The 16,041-nt window shown below is 39.5% G+C and overlaps 1 protein-coding gene across 1 annotated transcript; it reads left to right on the top strand.

The window, feature by feature from the left end:
* The first annotated feature begins 7,356 nt into the window (after window positions 1–7,356).
* Window positions 7,357–11,459, top strand: LOC122658674 (very-long-chain aldehyde decarbonylase GL1-5-like). The gene is made up of 10 exons (XM_043853727.1): window positions 7,357–7,458; window positions 7,554–7,777; window positions 7,877–8,109; window positions 8,230–8,449; window positions 9,340–9,715; window positions 9,801–9,908; window positions 10,154–10,354; window positions 10,686–10,784; window positions 10,897–11,079; window positions 11,225–11,459. Exons 1-10 carry the CDS (start codon window positions 7,399–7,401, stop codon window positions 11,393–11,395), a joined length of 1,875 nt encoding a protein of 624 aa, XP_043709662.1. The 5' UTR covers window positions 7,357–7,398; the 3' UTR covers window positions 11,396–11,459.
* The last annotated feature ends 4,582 nt before the right edge of the window (window positions 11,460–16,041 follow it).

Here is a 16,041-nt window from a genome sequence, read left to right as displayed (position 1 = left end):
TCTCATTTATATATTATGTTTAGTTTGTATATGACAGGCCTCTGATGATTAAAAAAAAAGAGGTGGCCCCAATAATACATAGGTATTTGCTATGTCGATCAATTACTACTTAAGTCTCTCTCTCTCTCTCTCTCTCTCTCTTCATGGAATAATGTATGAAGCTTGCACAGTTGCAACCTGTACTAATATTAAGTGTCCATCTTAAAATCCATTGGTTCAAACTTTAAAGTGGGGTGGCCTCTTGTAGCTCTTGTACTTGATAGTCGGAGCACCCAGCCGATGTGGGATTACCTCAATATTCTCCCTTACATGCAGGTCTTTGGCCTTCTATTTTTGTAGGTGGAGCAGTATATTTAGCCCATCATCGACGGAGGCCCAACGTACCGTGATACCATATTAAGCTTTCATATTACAACCAAATGGTTCAAAGTTGGGTGGCCTCTTGTGGCTCTTATACTTGATAGACGGAGCACCCATAGCCAATGTGGGATTACCTCAATAACTAAGAACACATTTCACTTTCGGTCTACAATGGGATTCTTGATTTATAAGGTAATATAAGGTTATATATCATACTATATTATAAATGTAGAAACTCAAAAGTCATGGCAATTCTTTTCATACCAAAAATACCCTTCAACAATATCAATAAGCCCAAAAAAATACCCTTCATTAATTATTAATTATTAATTGTTATAATTTTCAGCTAAATTAAATTCTTCCTCCATTAATAAATCCCCCTCAATGTTACCTTAATTATTCTTTTATAAAAATTAATGGACCAATCGTTTTCCTACTCAGTTTTCTCACATTTTTTCAGATAAATTCAATAAGAGATAATTATCTTATCAAAAAATAATAATTATAATAATAATAAGAGAAAAGCCGAAGGATGCCCCAAAAAAGGAATTGAAGAATATTACTAGGTCTTAAGGACTAGATAATAACGCCAGGCCTAATTCCAAAATGTGATTCCTATTGCCCAACTCCAAGATGGGGAGTTCGGGATCCAATAGTGGATTGCCTCGAAATGATGGGAGAGGATAGGATCTTGATACCATAATGACTTGGTATAAAATTCTTGGTTTCCTCTAGTGGTAGAGGATCTTTATTTATAGTTGACAACATCAATTACACAAGGGTGGTGGAGGAATGAAATCCTACTGATGATGGGGTCTTATCTATGGAAAAAGGGATTGAACCTATTTTTGGTTCTTTAAATGATGAGCTGATGTTAAAGAGTCTCTAAGGGAGATTAGTGTGGTGAGGAAGTGAGGGTTGATTGTAGCAGTATGGATCTGAATCGAGATGGTGATAAGGTTAGATCATGAGTGACCCCCTCTTAGATAAGGGTGGTGGTGCTTCGGGTGGCCCTTCTGGGGTGGGTCTGATGCATGTCCAGTGGAATGTCCCTTATCCGAGGGGGTGAGAGGGGTGGCTCCAAACAAGAAGGCCAAGTCTTCCAAGTGCTCCAAAGAGAAGTTTGGCTCCACCAATAATGATGATGAAAATCCACAAGAAGTCGTTGAAGCTTGTCCTTCCATTCTTACAAAGAATCATTGCAGGATCTAGGCGATTCCTCCCATTCCGGCCAAGAATCATTGTGGAAAAAAGACCATCGGAGGCCCTTCTACTTCTCACCATTCTCATTCGATCAGGATCACTAGGAGTGGGCTAGTGACTGGGTGTTATTGAGCAGTATTCAGATCGTCTACGGCCTGCCTGCCCGTAGCGGCCATAGTAGCGCACTGATAAGGTGCGGCATAATGACCGTCTTACCCTTGCCCGAGTGCCTTGCCCGAGAGGGGGTAAGGCGGTCATTACGCCTCACCTCATTAGGGCGCTTCTATAACCGCTACGGGCAGCAGGCCGTAGATGATCACGATCCTATTGAGCAGTACTTCCTTTTGTTGAAGAAGAAAAAGTGAATAGTGATTTGAAGGGGTGGGGTCCTTTTGATCAACTTATTGCTTGGCCCACTCATTGGCTAGGTTTTCTCAAGTTGGCCTAGGTTTCTGGCTGATTTGGACAGTATTTGTCCTTCATTCCTATTTGGTTTCCTTCCATCTTGTTCTCGGTTGTAGGGATAGGACATTGATTTTGTTGTGGAGGTTTCTTCTTCTATTTAATTATTTTTTTCTTTTTTCTTATTCTTTTTCCCTATTTTTTAGGGTAGGACAGCACCAGGGGGGATTTTGAGCTTCGTTGAATATGTTTTTCATTCACCCAAAAAAAAAAATCTTTCATTTTCTAACTCGAGTTGCTTGAATCCTCATGGATGACTTGACTTGATTTTCCGATTTGAGCTCTACCAATCCATGACACGGTCTCTTTAGCAATTTGAAATCTTCCAATTTAATGCTTGGGCTCATTGACAAGCTTTTTTTGTTAAATATCAGCAGTTGAGTTATATTATAATCACCAAACTAACATACGGACTACAAAGTCGTTGGGTAGTTGGTCCACCTATGGCATAGCCATCAGCAGAGCAGTACCCAACCAGTTAGGACATTACAAGAATCTGTATCTCAATTTCATTAGGGCGTCCCAGGTAATTTCACTCGTAATGAAAGCTGGGAGGCGTTCCCAAACATTGCTAGTTAAACTGACAAGCTTCTCAACTCATTGAACCTGTATACTCATTACAGCACTAGGAAGAGCATTATAGTTTTTTTCAGACACAAATAGAATGTAATCACTAAAACATGAAAACCAATAATATCCAATATTGTACTCATGGCATCCTTTGCCTCAACGAATGCTTCTATTTACATACATATTACATAATCTTCATGATTGGTGTGCATAAAAAGAGACCGGCCTTCTAGTCGGGCAGACTGGGTACATAAAACATTAAAACCTTCCCAGCTCGTAATCTTTGCGATACCAACCTCTTACAAATATTATTATCCTTATTAGTTAGAGTCATTCTCTCCTCCTATGGGGAAAACCTTATATATGGGTCCTAGACCCTTATCTTGGTGGCGACTCCAGAAGAGAAATAAATATTTTCACCCCACTCCCGGCAACGGCACCGGTCCACCTATGGATGTTCCTTTTCCACCAAATATTGGAGCTGAATGTTGTATTATTGGAGATGACACTTCTATTAATTTTTTATATGATAGATAGATAGGAGAAAATCGAATTATTGATTTGATTTCTGTCGATTTCCCTATTACATACAACTTGAAATCAGTAGTTTCTGAGTATATGGAGGAAGGACGATGGGTGTTGCTAAGTGTATCTTCCACGGAGTTACTGAAGATCTATGAGCAAATTATATCATTCCCCTGCCAACAATTTCCATGGAGGATAGAAGGGTGTGATCTTTATTTGAATCAGAGAACTTCTCTGTTGCTTCAACATGGGAAAAGTTACGCATTAAGAACACTATACAAGGCTGGCCACGACTAGTGTGGCAAAAAGGTTTGCTTCCTCAGACATTTGTATTTGGATGGAGGCTGGTACATGGCTGTTTTCCGACTGATGATATGGTATCATGGCTTTCTATACCATTGGCTTCCATGTGCGAATTTTGCTGTATTAATTTTGAATCCTTCTATCATTTATTTTTGCTTCCTATGAAGGTCTGGGTACCAATTTCCAACATTAGGACAATTCAAAAGAAAGCTTTGAGGATAGTTTGGAAGAAAGTTCTTTGAGCTGATGGGGTGGCGGAGCCAGCCAATAGAGAGTACAGGACACTGTTCATCAATATAGGGCAAAAAGAATAGAGAATGTCCAAGGAGAGAGATAGAGATAGAGAGCACTGACATAGCCTACGTCACTTGCTTAGAGAGAATTTTTTGTAATGTAATTAATTTTTTGGGAAAAGAAGTCTATTCGAAAACGTGGCTCCTGCTTCTAGACACAAGCCTCTGCGAAATGATCATCCCACATCCATGCAAGGCAGAAATCCTATCCCTAATGATGCTTCCATGTGCACTCCCATTTTTCCCTCAAATTGGCACTGGTACCAGACTACAGACAGAAAATTCTCCCCCTTAGCTTTCTTGAACAATAAGGATGATTAGAAAAACTATAGAAGTGTACAAAATTTATAAGTTAGATAAGATAAATATTTTATCATGTGATTTATCTAAATAATTCCTCAAATATGTGCTTTTTCTTTGTCTTTTTGGTTAAAACCCAAATATGTGAATTCGATGTCATCAAAGCATCATTCGGTGTGAAATCCTTGTCCTTCTATCCTTGTAGATAGGATACACAATTAATGGACCTACTACCTAGCCCACAAGAGATAGAGAGATTTTTTTTCTTGGTAGAAAAGATAGAGAGAGATTACAAATTAAAATCCTCTGCAGTGTAGGCATTTGACGGTGCACTGAAATACGATTTGAGTCAACACATGGAAGAAACTTCATCTAATAGTACGAGCTCGATACAAAACAGAACCACTGTACACTTTAATACTATGAGTTATGACTGTGCCAAACCTTTGAAATAGTACATTGTTCACCTACGGATCACTGATACTCCACTAAATGATTCAACTTTCCATTATACATTAATACCCGGCCTTGGAGTTGGATGGAAAGGTAATTGAGGCACTCGCACTCGTGCGAGAACAATGGTGAAGGCCCATGTCCTCTGTTCAGTCTTTGTCGGTCGGTTTCATTTCAAACTTCTTTTTTTTTTGATAATTCTAATTTCAAACTTCAAGGAAAGATATTCCACACTCTAACGTTTGGAATGTAATGTATGTTTGTTAGCTGATTCCCACGTAACTAGGCCTCCAACTACCAACGCCCCATTCTCTCCTACAACTTTCAAATTTTGAAGAAAAATGTGTCATCGCTTCTCTTTCAGTCCGGAATTCCGGATCATGTCCCCAAGGACAGCAACTTCGCAACTTCTCTTTGGTATTTATTTATTTATTTATTTTTCTTTGCTAAAGATCTGTATAATAACAAAATTGAAATAAAAAAATAAAATGTACACGATTATAGTCTAAGCATTTCTAAACTTTATAACTAATAGTAAATCTATTCCATAGTTTGTTTATCAAGATTGGATTTACCTTCAGCCCTATTTCTTCTTCTATCTGGTGGAAACTATCTCATTGCTTTCGCGAAGCAAATTCAATAGCAGAGCCAGTTCATGTAAGAATCAGAATTCATCTCCCTGCCAAGGGTGAGTCCAGAAGGCCTAGTTTGGGCTCCCAACGAAAGAAACTCTGGTAAAACAATAATAGTTATAAAAATCACTCTTTTGTGTGATCAAGTGATGAGAAAGAGGTCAATCGGAAAGTTTATCGCATGTTAGAGTCATTTGTCATGTGTAAATCGAGAGAGGACAATTAGCCAGTGCCTTGGGTCACACTGATTGCGTGGGAATCGAACCCCATCTTGGCCAAGGACGTTGCTAAAAATTCCATACCTACAAAGTCTTCGGAATTCCCTCCTTCAGTGCAAGACGAGCTCTTAGTGGATGCTCATTGTAGACCGAGATATTGAATTTTGTGATATGTAATTTTCTTACCCTTTTCCCTCCTGATGGCAATGTTGTAGGTGGGGTAAAGGGATTATAACACTTTGTTTTTAGTTCACTTTGACTTGTAATTCTCCTTGTTTTTATTTTTTAATACAAATGACCTTTTAGTGAAAAAATCACACATTCGGTATTGCCATCAACTGAGAACTAACCTACAAGAGATCTATCTATTGATAAACCTTAGCCAAGTTTTCCAAACAATGGTTTCAAATGGTCAAATTAATATAATATATGTTATGTGTGTATCTCGAATGCTTGTACCTATTTCAAAGATGGATCCGTTCCGATATTTTTGCTGGTGACCGGAATAAATTTTTATTTTTTTTATTTTTTTATTTTTTTTTTATTTTCTGAGGTTTGTGATGGTAGTGGAAGGACCACTGATCTCATTTGGGGGTACGAGGGCAAAGTTTTGCAATACAATTCGACCCGACCCCGATGGATCGACCCAACATTGGAGGAGTATTACCTTATTTTTGTGTCTTATTGTGTAAGCAAGTGAGATGTCAAATTTGGGGTTTTTGTGTTAGGGTTTTGGGAAGAGAGAGGTTGTTGCGCTATTTGGGTGTTCTTCAGAGATCTCCATTGTACCTTTTTCTATTACATAGTGAATCATATTCACCTTCGCCCATGGATATGACAGAGCTCGTCAAAGCAAGTGGGGCAAATCTTATACCATGTTGATTCTTGATCTTTTTTATTAAGATATTCCTTGATATATATACAAGTAGTAAATTAAGATGTGATAACAAAAAAACAAATTTTAGAATACACGGTGGTTAAATACACGTTGCTTTGAGAGGTAATGTTAGGAATGTATCCTTATCACATAGAACATCATATTGGGGTGTGAATCAGATTAAATATGTGTGTGTTATCTTTGTTTTGTTTTGTTTTCTTCGTGTTTCTATGGTGTTTGTTTTTACAATATAATACGGAAAAAATTGATAGATTATATTTTCTTTTAGCTAAAGATTAGCAAAGATTGAATTAAAAAAGAAAAAAATAATACAAGTGTTTAACGTCTGGGCATACCCAGACAATTACAGATAAACAAAAATAGGAAAATAAACCCTACCAAACAAACACAAGAGAAACACCTCCCACTAGCAAAATCTGAACCTTGCTCGCCCTAAAGCATCCTCTAACAAGGACTTGTTAATAGAAAGAGGAAAATCATTAGTTGGGGTTAATAAAAAAGTATTTAAAGATAAAAAATATATATATACTTAAAGGTGAACAAAATAGGTCCCACTCCTTCACATTTTATCCATTCTATTTTTGTATCAAAGTAACAAACAATAATTGAGTATGGAATAAGTCTGAACGACGTGTCCTGATAATCTAAGACCCCATCACAGTACTACAAATTGATTGATTATTGTTAGCATGACACGTGTTTCTTCTCTGAATGATGTGTCTTGATCCAGACATGATTCAAGGTTATATATTAGGTGTATGTATAATGTTCACGTTATATTGGTGTCTATTCTATAAGATTTTAATCAAGAGGAATGAATCATTCAGATAGGCACATTTCAAACTATTGAAGAATTGTTTGGACCACCTACTTGTAGGAGGGCCCGGTCCTTAATGTGTAGGACTGATTTGTCAATTTCCACTTAATGGCTTTTAAAAATTTGTAATTTGAAACTTATGTTTACTACACGTTTTTATCGGTAAAGCTTTGTTGACTATATGTTCTTAACTTGTAGGTCCCTCCTCTAAGGTAACCTACAAGAAACCCTTTTAACAAAAAAAAAAAAAAAAAAAAAAAGGTGAATTCGTGACTCAGCTCAATGATTTCTATGTTATAAATAGTTCTAGGAGCGGAGATACCAGCACGTATCTTTTTTGAGAGGTTAAGGTAGCACTGAAGGAATGGCATCCAAACCAGGTCTCCTGATTGACTGGCCATGGCAAAAGCTTGGAAACATGAAGGTACCTGACCCTTTTCATTTCCATGTAACATTCCACCACATTTCATCGTCTTCTTCTTGTTGTTCTAATGAGGGTTTGTTGTGTTTGAAATGAAGTATGTGGTTTTGGTGCCCGGGCTAGTACATAGTGTTCGTTCATTTGTGACCAAAGAAGAGAGAGAGAGGGACATAACAGTCTTGTTCATCTTACCAATCTTGCTGTGGAGATTGCTTCACAGCCAACTATGGATAAGCTTAGCTCGTTACCAAACTTCCAAATCCAAACACAGGATAGTAGACAAAGGCATTGAATTCGAACAAGTGGATAGAGAAAGAAACTGGTGGGTGATGATGAGTTGTCATTTTCTTTCAGTATTATTTTTGGCTAACTTTCCCCTTGTCTTTCTCATTCGATTGATTTGATGAGAAATAAATTGCAGGGATGACCAAGTCATTCTGAGTGGCATTCTAACCTACGTTGTAGTTATGTATCTTCCCGGAAGTGCTAGAATGCCATTGTGGAAGTGGAATGGTCTTGTTCTTACCATTCTTCTCCACATGGGTCCAGTGGAATTCCTGTATTATTGGTTTCACAGAGCTTTGCACCATCATTTCCTTTATTCTCGTTACCATTCACACCATCATTCATCTATTGTTACTGAGCCCATCACAGGTAATTAATTAACCCACAGCCACTGTTTCTTAATTCTCGATCTCTTATAATTTGTAAGTATATTTCACTGCTACTTCATGCATTTATACTGATAATCTTTGATGCTAATTTTGGTGGCAGCTGTTATTCATCCATTTGCAGAGCTTATGGTTTATTTTCTACTGTTTGCAATCCCGATATTGAGTATGTTATTCACTGAAACTGCCTCTGTGGGAGTGATGGTAGGGTATGTAACTTACATAGATTTTATGAACTACATGGGTCATTGCAACTTTGAGCTGGTTCCAAAGTGGGTGTTCAACATCTTTCCTTTTCTCAAGTACCTTATGTATACTCCATCGTAAGTTTTCAAAGCTCCTTCCCTAAGTTCTGTAGTTTTTTTATCTTTTATATTGTCAACTTAAATCCATTTTACCTACTTTCTAGGGTTCTAGGGGTTGCGGTGTTAATTTCTTGCACCCCAGTGTTAGGACATAGGGGCCACGTCGCACGCGCCCGCCAATGAGAGCGCACGCGGTGGCACAAAAGAGGGCGGAATTTTTGCCATACATGGGGGCATGGCGATCATTCTGGCCTCTGTTGTGCGAGGGCGTGACCCCTACGTCTTTGGCAGGTAACCTTAGAGGAGCAAAAGAGATTAGAGCTATTACTCTAGAACCCCACTTTCGGCATGGCCATCAATAGGGTTCCAGAGAAACAGACTAATCCAAACTCGAACAGATAAAAATCAGCCCTGAGCAAAGCGAAACCGACTTTTTTCCTGCAGGTCCCATTCAATCTATGACAGCTCCATTAATGAGGATCTCATAGTATTAGGGCTCATCCCATTATTACTTATACACTTCATTTATTTATTAATCATCCATTCAATGTCATATCATGTATTAGGGCCCATCCCTACCAACTTCTTGTGGACTGAATTGTACTTAGGGAAAGGATTACGAATATATAAATAGAGTCTTTTGGTGGAGGGCGAATGGGCCATTGTTTGTGTGAGTGGGTCTGTTAAAGAATCCACACACGGACAGTGTGCAGATGATCATTTACCCTTGCTTTTATACTCAATATTTTAAAAGATGGACCACCAACCGGTTTTCTCATGTCGGCTGTGTCATTACTTTAAGTAGTAGTTATGTCCTCAATTTGGACTTTGATAACCATAATCCAAAAAACAAGAGTATAGATCGACATGCTTTTGAATGCTTCATAAAATGTACCAAATATAAACAGGTTTCATTCTCTTCATCATACGCAATTTCGAACCAACTACTCCCTCTTCATGCCAATCTATGATTACATATATGGAACCATGGACAAGTCCACAGACAAATTGTATGAAGATTCACTCATGGGAAGGAAAGAGACACCAGATGTAGTACACTTGATTCACCCAACAACACTTCAGTCCTTCTATCATCTACCACCGGCCATCGCCTCGCTCGCATCTGAGCCTTACAGCTCCAGATGGTACTTATCGATGTTATGGCCGATTCCATATGGGTTCATGTTGTTCACATCCATAATTGGTTCTACCATTACAGTGGAGAGGAACATATTTGATAAACTCAAGCTCCAAACATGGGCAATCCCAAGATTTAGTTTCCATGTAAGACTCTCTAGCTTTTCCCCTTTTTTCTTGTTCCTATATGCTGCTTTTGTTTTCCAATGACTGGCTGATCTCTATCTTGCAGTATTTGTCGTCGAGCCAAAAAGATACGATCAACAGTTTGATTGAAAGAGCTATTTTTGAGGCCGAGAGTGAAGGTGTTAAAGTGTTGAGTTTAGGTCTTCTAAATCAGGCAAGTTTGTACTTCATACATTAGGGTGATGGTATATATGTGTTTGGATTAGGCAAAAACATTTTGGAAGATTAAAACATTCTTAAATTTTTGTACTTCCATTGAAGGTTCCGTTTGTTTTGGTATAAAATTTTATATGTTGGAAAAGTTTTTCAATCGTTGTTTCCATTGAAAAACAACACTGGAAAACTTTTCAGCTTCGAAGTTTATGTCGAAACATTAAACAAATACATGGTGATTAATAGGGAGAGCAATTTAATGGAAATGGTGAACTTTATCTCCATAAGCACCCAAATCTCAAGATCAGGATCGTAGATGGAAGCAGCTTAGCTGTTGCCGTGGTGCTTCATAACATTCCCGAAGGAACAAAACAAGTGCTTCTCAGAGGAAACATGTCTAAGGTTGTTTGTGCTATTGTCAAGAATTTATGTGAAAGAGGAATCCAGGTACCATATTGAGAAGTAAACTCAATTCATTAATCACTCGAAATTCTAATTATTAATAAATTATTGTTATTTGGGTGAGGGTATGGGTGGAGTAGGGATCAGCTCTCCACATGGGGTGCCAACCCACATAGATCTCATGGTCCATACGATGCGGGCATGCCAAAGGGAGGTTCTACACACCATGGACGATGAGATCCATGTGGGGTGGGACCCCATGTGGGTAGAGATCTAATCCGGACTCGTATCGGTGGGAACATTTAGACATGTTTTAATTTGTCAACTCAATTTTATGTACTACAAGTCTCTATTAATGGTAGAGTGGTGGAAACAGGTAGGTGTGGTGTGCAAGGATAATTTTGATAAGCTTAAGTTACGAATCCCTACAGAGTTGTGGATTAACTTGCTCATCTCTACCAGTTACACCCAGAAGGTAAAACAATCATTGATCGCTATTTTGTCTCTCTTTTGAATTGAGGATTAAGAAACTATTAATGACTACTGGAGGCAATAAAAATGACTTAATAATAATAATAAAAATGTAGGTGTGGTTGGTCGGAGATGGAGAGCTGAGCGAGAAAGAACAAAGAAGAGCACCGGAAGGGACACATTTCATTCCATGCTCACAGTTTCCACCAAAGAAGGTTGTGCGCAATAAGGATTGTATTTACTACACTACCCCAGCCATGCTCATCCCCAAGGCTCTCCAAAATGTATACTCTTGTGAGGTAATTAATTAATTAATTAAATTCCAACTTAATTTGAGGTTACTTTGCTAATTTAGGATTTCTCTCTATTATTATAGTAAGTAAAAGATCATTACCAGTTCTATAAGTGTTTGCATATATGTATGTACATGGATTTGATCAACAGAATTGGCTGCCGAGGCGAGTGATGAGCGCGTGGCGTGTAGCTGGAATTGTGCATGCACTGGAAGGCTGGGATACACACGAGTGTGGGGATATCATGCTCGACACACAGAAAGTCTGGCTTGCTAGCCTTAGCCATGGATTCCTACCCATGCTCGATCACCCATTGATCTGAATCGTATGAATGAATAAAGAGTGCACCAATGAAAGCTGCCTGAAAACATGTAAACTTGATTCAGGGGATAATTTATGAAACTTGCATCTCTCTCTCTCAATTATATATTATGTTTAGTTTGTATATGGCATGCCTCTAGTGATTAAAAAATAAAAGAGGTGGCCTCAATATTACATAGGTAATTGCTATGCCAATAACTACTTAAGTCTCTCTCTCTCTTCATGGAATAATGTATGAAGCTTGCATGGTTGCAAATTGTACTAATATTAAGTTTCCATCTTAAAATCAGTTGGTTTAAAGTGGGGTGGCCTCTTGTGGCCCTTATACTTGATAGTCAGAGCAACCACGGTCGATGTTGGATTAACTCAATACTCCCCCTTACATGCAGGTCTTTGAACTCTATCTTCGTGGGTGGAGCAATGCCCATCATCGATAGAGGTCCAACATACCCGCTTTGATACCATATTAAGCTTCCATCTTAAAACCAATTGATTTTTAAGGCATCAAATAGATGAACTGAAATATATATTATACTATTATATAAGCGCACGAATGCATACTTTGTGACTACTTTTTCACTTGATAACTTTATCCTTTCTTTTTATATTTTTTTCCATCTTTTTATTTTTCCCAAAATGTTTGGGACCCTTTCCATTTTTTTTAATATTCAATTACTCATTAAAAATTAATTTCCTTATTCCTCTCATCTCTCATGATCCCTTCCTCATCTCTCATTCTTTCCATACTCTCTCTCCTACTGCCTTTTTTTATTTTCTACTCTCTCTCCCACTTTCCTTTTTTGCTTCGAAAACTCTTCCCTTCCTCTCTTTCCCTCTCTCACATTACCCTCTCTCTCTTTCTAAAATATCTCTCCCCTCCTAATATGACCGCCCACCCCAATTCATATCTTTCTAAAAAAAAATCCTCTCTCCCATGATTGCTTTCCTAATCTTAGTGTCCTTATCAGTAAACTCATAAAATTTTAGTATGGCCAAGAGAACCTATGAAATCACTATCCGTTTCTAGTTCCATTTTTTGACACCCTTAATTGACCCTAGTTTTGATCTGATTCTTGTCGATTTCCCTATTACATACAACTTGAAATCAGCAATTTTTTAGTACATGGAGGAACTGACGATGGGTGTTGCCAAGTGTATCTTCCTCAGAGTTACTGGAGATCTACGAGCAAATTATATCATTTCCCTGTCCATCGTTATGACAGAGGGTCTGCTAACTGCAATACCGGAGCTGGTTACTAGGGAAGATAATGAGATGCTTGCAAGAATTCCCTCACCTGAGGAAATCAAAGCTGCTGTGTTCGATCTGGACCCCTCCAGTGCACCAGGTCCAGACGGGTTTCTAGGTGTCTTTTTCAGGGTCTGCTGGGACATTGTTGAAGCGGATGTCTGCAACGGGATACAAAATTTCATTCAAGAAGGAGTGATCACAAGGGGCATTAACAGCAATTTCCTAAGCCTGGTACCGAAGGTGGAAGGTGCAAATAAAGTGGGGCAGTTTCGCCCAATATGCTAGGGAACTTCTTTTTTAAATTAATCCCTAAAATTATGGCAACTCGATTGGCCAGGATCCTGCATAAGCTAATCTCCCCAGAGCAAGGAGCATTCCAGAAGGGGAAAGTGATATTTGAGAGCATTGGTGTAGCATCAGAGCTGGCTAATATCATGTCCCTGAAATGTAGGGGTGGTGGATTGGGCATGAAGCTGGACATTCAAAAGGCATTTGATACGCTTGACTGGGGCTACCTTTTTTATGTCCTGCGAGCTTTTGGTTTTTCACAACTATGGATCTCGTGGGTACATCAGATATTGCAGACCACCAAAATTTCCATCCTAATAAATGGAGGTCCAGTGGGTTTTTCGGGGTGGAAAGAGGGCTGCGGCAGGGAGACCCCTTATCCTCTCTTTTATTTATCCTCTCAGAAGAGGTACTTTGCAAAGGTCTCACGGAATTGCGCAGAAGAGGAGAGATTTCAGCTCTTCCAGGTCCACGGCAGGTGGAAACTCCTACTCACCTCCTCTATGCTGATGATCTTTTCATCTTTATGAAAGCAGATTTAAAGAGTGTGCAGCGGGTACGACAGTTTTTAGATGACTATGGCTCCTACTCGGGTCAGGTAATCAACCTCGCAAAAAGCAAGGTTTTTTTTGGAAGAATCACAGCAACCAAGAAGCAACGACTGTCTTTAGCTTTACAAATTCCTATCTGCAAGCTTCCCACCCGATACTTAGGAGTGGAACTAGTGAAAGGAAGAGTGAAAAGGGAGGTACTTATGCCTTTGGTTGATAAATTTAAAAGAAGATTGTCTGCCCGGAAGGGGTGCCTTCTTTCTATGGCGGGGCATGTGGAATTAGTCAGATTCGTGATGTGTAGCATTCCAATTCACAACTTCTCGATTTACCTATGGCCAGCATCAATTATCAACCTCATGGAAAGATGGATACGTAACTTCATCTGGATGGGAGAAGCAGAAAAATCCAAGGCAGTCACAGTGCGTTGGGACAGCCTCTGCAAACCCAAGAAGGAAGGAAGACTAGGGATTCGACGCCTTCGAGTTCTAAATTTGGCCCTGATTGCTAAGTTAGCTTGGTCAATAAAAATGGAGAAGATAAACTTTGCGAGTTTCTTGAGAGGGAGGTTTTTAAAGAAGGATGGCACCCCAAAAAAGGCATTCGGCACATCTACAGTGCTCCCTGGGATTTACAGGGTATGGAACTTTGTTCAATCTGCAGAACAATGGGCAGTGGGCAATGGAACCTCTATCCGGTTCTGGTATGACAATTGGGTGGGAGACCAGAGTATTGAGAATCTATTGAAGCCTAGCAGGATACCCCTCAATCTATCAGCCATAGTTTCAGACTTTGTAGAAGGAGATCATTGGGACTTCCCTAACGTTAAATCTCCAGCGATCCATGCAGTGTTTGAAAAGATCAAGGACTTGGGCATCGCAGCTATGGCAAGAGAGGACCTTCGGATGTGGGCACATTCAAATACGGGGAGCTTTACTGTCAAATCAGCTTGGGAAGGTCTGAGACTAAAGGCAGCCCCTCCACCTTAGAACTAGGCAATATGGCAGCGAGTGCTACACCCTCGCTGCTCTTTGATGGGTTGGAGGATGGCGCATGGTGCCCTCCCAACAGATGACATTGTAAGGAAGAGATCTGTTCCAATTGTGTCAAGATGTGAGCTGTGTAGAGAGGCATGCAAATCAAGTGCACACATTTTCCTGGAATGCCATTTCTCTGTTCAGGTGTGGCATGAAATCCTCTCCTATTTCAAAGAAAATTGGACTAGATTCCCTTCAATGGAACTACTCTTTTCATGGTGGCGAAGGAAGGTGAAGAGCGTGCCCTTAAGCCAAGTATGGGAGCTGCTTCTCATCATTGGTTGTCAACAAATTTGGTTTGAGCGCAATAAACAAAGATTCGACAATCGAGAAGGAACACCTATGTAGGTGGTGAAACGCTGCCTCAGAGAAGTCTCAGATAGCTCAGGTGTTAATGCTATTTGGGTGAAGGGAGTGGAAGAACTGGTCATGGCAAGAAATTTCCATGTAGCCATTGCAAGGCCATCAGCAAGCTCCATCTTAGAACTCAAATGGAGACATCCACCCCCAGGTTGGACAAAGTTGAATATAGATGGCTCGTCCCTGGGAAACCTAGGGTCTTCAGGGGCGGAGGGATTTTCAGAAATCAAGTTGGATACCCAATCCGGTGCTTCACAACTTTCCAAAGAGTGGAGACTAATTTTAATGCAGAGATGGAGGCCTTTTTTAAAGGAATTAGAGAAGCGAAAGAGCTACATATTAGCAATTTATGGGTGGAGTGTGACTCTACATCGGTGGTTTCACTCAAAATCATTTCCATGGCACTTTATACAGCTGTGGTGGACTATATCTGGTTTCCTATGCTCCATTCAATGGCGCATTACACACTGCCTCCGTGAGGTTAACACGGCGGTGGATGCTCTTGCCAAAAAAGTAGCAACTCAACAGGAATCCTACTATTGGACCATCGCCCCCCCTTTCATTGCCCACGCAATTGAATGGGAAGCTTCAGGCCGCCCTTACTATAGGTTCTAACTTTAAGAGATTAGAACGATTTGTTTGTAATGGCGAAATGGGATTGGCCAGCCCTGGCTAGTCTTTATATTCCCGCATGATGTAACAGTTTCTCTATTTTAATACATATATTGCTGATCTTTACCAAAAAAAAATATATCATTCCCCTGTCAACAATTCCCATGGAGGATAGAAGGGTGTGATCTTTATCTGAATTAGAGGACTTCTCTGTTGCTTTAACATGGGAAAAGTTACGCATTAAGAACACTATACAAGGCTGGTCACGACTAGTGTGCCAAAAATATTTGCTTCCTCGGACATCTATATTTGGATGGAGGCTGGTACATGGCTGTTTTTCGACTGATGATATGGTATCCAGGCATTCTATACCATTGGCTTCCATGTGCAAACTTTGTTGTAGTAATTCTGAATCCTTCTATAATTATTTTTGCTTCCTATGAAGGTGTGGGTACCGATTTCCAACATTAGGACAATTCAAAAGAAAGCTTTGAGCATAGTTTGGAAGAGAGTTCTTTGAGCTGATGGGGGTGGCGGAGCCAGCCAATAG

Source organism: Telopea speciosissima, chromosome 1 (genome assembly GCF_018873765.1).
Source record: "Telopea speciosissima isolate NSW1024214 ecotype Mountain lineage chromosome 1, Tspe_v1, whole genome shotgun sequence".
In the NCBI taxonomy this organism is placed as follows: Eukaryota; Viridiplantae; Streptophyta; class Magnoliopsida; order Proteales; family Proteaceae; genus Telopea; species Telopea speciosissima.
Note: the sequence above shows the minus strand (reverse complement) of the source record. Positions and strands in the feature narration are given on the sequence as shown.

Coding starts and splice junctions, on each gene's coding strand:
- LOC122658674 (XM_043853727.1), top strand. CDS start 7,399: ATGGCATCCAAACCAGGTCTCCTGATTGACTGGCCATGGCAAAAGCTT. Junction 8,110..8,229: donor TGTTACTGAGCCCATCACAG/GTAATTAATTAA, acceptor TTTTGGTGGCAG/CTGTTATTCATCCATTTGCA. Junction 11,080..11,224: donor AAAATGTATACTCTTGTGAG/GTAATTAATTAA, acceptor TTTGATCAACAG/AATTGGCTGCCGAGGCGAGT.